General features: G+C 47.9%; 1 protein-coding gene across 3 annotated transcripts in view; it reads right to left on the reverse strand.

Moving 5' to 3' along the window:
* Nucleotides 1-3,331, reverse strand: part of ADPRH (ADP-ribosylarginine hydrolase) — a 12,741-nt gene extending 9,410 nt beyond the window's left edge. Inside the window, exons 1-2 of one of the 3 annotated variants that reach the window (XM_006755372.2) lie at nt 3,309-3,331; nt 2,309-2,412 (exon numbers count right to left, since the gene is read on the reverse strand). Coding sequence is in view for 1 of the 3 variants with exons in the window: in XM_015558504.1 (XP_015413990.1) it covers nt 1,031-1,154 (124 nt within the window). In the remaining 2 variants the exon portion in view is untranslated. The other 2 variants (XM_006755373.2, XM_015558504.1) reach the window with 2 other exon arrangements.
* Nucleotides 3,332-3,381: the final 50 nt, after the last annotated feature.

The following is a 3,381-nucleotide window of genomic DNA, read 5'->3' on the forward strand; positions in this document are numbered from 1 at the left end:
AGGGGGAGCATTTTCATCAGGAGGCACTTCTCATCAGCTCATAAGCTGAATTGTGTCCTCTAAAATTCCTATGTAAAAGCCATAACCCCTGGTACCTCAAAATGTGGCTGTATTAAGAGACTGGACCTTGAAAGAGATGAGGCAGTTGAAATGAGAACATCAGAGTGGGCCCTAATGCAATCTGATGAGAATAAGAAGAAATCTGCTCACACACAGAGACACCAGGGATGTGCACCGTGAAAGAGGACACAGATATAAGGAGGTCGTCTGCAAGCCAAAGAGAAAGGCCTCAGAAGAAACCAAACTTGCTGACACCTTGACCTCAGACTTCGAGCCTCTGAAACAGTGAGAAATAAAAGTTCTTTAAGCCACCAGTCTGTGGCAGTTTGTGATGGCAGCTCAAGCTGACCAACACAGGAGGAGAGGTAGGTCAGATGGGCTAGGGAAAGGCGATTCAAACCACCTGGTGACCCAAGTGACTGCAACAATGTCCCAAACGGGCAAGAACACTTGTGAACAAACCTGGAAACAGAAAAGCAGTCTCTGCAAGACACTTTCCATTTTCTTTAAAAAGAAAAAAAAATGTTTTCTTTATATTTGTTCATTACAGAAAACTTAGAAAATACAAATGCGCAAAAAGAAAATAAGAAACTATAAATACGCCCATTACACAGATATAATTAGGAATATCTTTGTGTATGTTCTTCCAGACTTCTCCCAAGAGATATACATGTATCCTTTATTACCAGTGGGTTTTTAAGATACATCCGGTTTTGTAACCTATTTATCTTTCACTTAATATATAACATCCTTCCATACCAGAAAATATTTATCTGTATAATTTAAGTGGCTACAAATGTATCGTCACAATTAAATAAATTATGGGACATTTAGGCGGTGCCTATTTTTTAATCACAATTATAAAAACTACTGTCTCCTTGGTATGTAAATCTCAGTGTCAACACTGCAATGACTTCCTTGGGCCTGTTTTATTCTCCACTTGCCCAGGACCTCCACTGGCTGCCCTCACCTGGTGCCCGGCCATCCATGTCTCCCATGCAGTCTTGGTAATGCTTAGCAAGGAGGGAGTACAGTCGACCCAAGTCTGAGACTTTCCCGGCTTCCACAAGCGCGTCTGCCGTGGCCAGGTGCATCACCGTGTCATCGCTGACTCTCCACCTCTGCACATCTATGGCGTCCAGGCCCCCAAGCTGGGCCAGCTGCTGGTGGATCTTCTCCCCACTCCTACTTAAACAATACTTCCCATTACAATGCACAGTTCACAAGGCACCTGCTCATTCTGTGTTCTCAGTTTCAGACAAGATTACAGTGCCCATTTCACAGATAAGAAAACTGGGGATTGCCCTAGATGGTTTGGCCCAGTGGTTAGAAGGGTCTCGGTTTCAATGATAGTCAAGGGCATGTTCCTTGGTTGCAGGCTTGACCCCCGGCCCCAGTCAGGCGCCTGCGGGAGGAAACCAATCGAGATACCTCTCTCACATGACCCCAGTCAGGCGCCTGTGGGAGGAAACCAATCGAGATACCTCTCTCACATGGATGTTTCTCTCTCTCTGTCTCTCTCCCTCCCTTCCACTCTTTCTAAAAATCAATGGAAAAATGTCCTCTGGTGAGGATTAACTTTTTTAAGAGACAGAAAAACAAAACAAACAAAAAACACTGGGGCTCAGAGAAGATAAATTAACACAACCCGCAAGTAGAGGCACTGGGACCGGAACCTGCTGCTTCCAGGCCACTCACCTCAGCACAGACCTACTTACTGGGCAATCTCTTTGTGCCTCAGCCTCTACATCTCTAAAATGGTGATAAAAATAGTAACAATTGCCTGGGTTTGTTCTGAGGAGTAAATAAATACATTGTTTTGTTAAGCACTTAGACCAGTGCTTAGCACATCATAAGCACTATTTGTATTATTCATATACAACCAGAGAAAAGATTTTTCTCTTCCTCAACTAGAATACTTCCTTCTCACAACCTTCCTTTCAATAGCAACATTTAAATTTTGTTTTTCTTCTAAATGATTGCCTTCTAGAGTCCTAGGAGCTTCACAAAGATACCTGCCATGAATCTAATCCTGGTCCAGTGCTGGTTCTCCTGCAGGCGCATTTCCAGTGCTCCACTGTACCCTGCTGCCTTAGCATCAAGTTCTAGGACTCAAGTCCAAAGCCTTTACTGGGCCCATCCCCGCCACTGCATAGGCCAGCTAAACACCTGTGATGGCTGGCAGACTAGCACCTCCTCAGCTCAAGGTCTTTCCACACCCAAGGTGCCCATCCTCCCTCCCACTTACCTAAACCCTATTGACTCAGGGTTTATAGTCCAAGTAACTGGGGCTTCCAAGAGTCCTTCCCGAGCTGCACTGCTGCTGGCCTGGGAAGGCAGGCTGGCCAGCACCTGGGGAAGAGTACATGAAGACTGAGCATATCAATCCTGATCATGCTGAATTTCTTAGCTCACAAAGGATGTTTGTAAAACGTTATTTACATGCCCAGAAATTGGAGTTGAGGGCCACTAGACCTGAGTCTGCCAAGAGTCCGCTGTGTGATTGTGCGTAAGCCATCCACACTGGACCTGGGTTTTCCCAATTTATACTAGTAATTGGAGACAGGGAGGGGTGGGGTGGGGTGGGGTCGGGGGAGGGGGAGGAAGGAGGCCACAGATGCTCCCTGGGCTCCCGTCCTGTGCTGGCGGCTTCACAGGACCAGCTAGCTGTTAGTCCCTCTGTACCCGCTCTCCCAAAGTCCTCAGCTTCCTTTCTGTAATTCCTTCGGGCTCCACCGAATATGTGTTTTGTGCCTTGCAAGCGGGGGCGGGACAATGACCACCTCTTTCCGTTGGAAAATCCTTTTAACTTTCACATGGAACTGCCCTAGCCTTCCGCTTTCAGACCGCGCTCATCCCCTAGCAGCGGTTCTCAACCTTCTGGCCCTTTAAATACAGTTCCTCATGTTGTGACCCAACCATAAAATTATTCTCGTTGCTACTTCATAACTGTAACATTGCTACTGTTGTGAATCCTAATGTAAATATCTGATATGCGGGATGGTCTTAGGCGACCCCTGTGAAAGGTTCTCGACCCACAGGTTGAGAACCGCTGCCTCTGCTGCGAACAGTTCTCTCCCCGACTCTCAATTCGAAACTAAGATTGCTCAGCTGCTTCCCGACAGACCTCAACTTTTTTGGGGGGAGAGGGGGCGGGGGGACACGTCTGTCCCAGCCGGGATGGGGGTGGGGGACCTGGTCACCGCGTGGGAGGAGGGCAACCCCCAAAACGCTGTGCCCGGGTGTACCTGGTCCCTGGGGAGATGGGGTGACCGAGCACCCCGGACTGGCGGAGGAGGGGGAGGCAGGAGGGGGGAGGGA

This window comes from Myotis davidii, unplaced genomic scaffold (genome assembly GCF_000327345.1).
Source record: "Myotis davidii unplaced genomic scaffold, ASM32734v1 scaffold292, whole genome shotgun sequence".
Classification (NCBI taxonomy): domain Eukaryota; kingdom Metazoa; phylum Chordata; class Mammalia; order Chiroptera; family Vespertilionidae; genus Myotis; species Myotis davidii.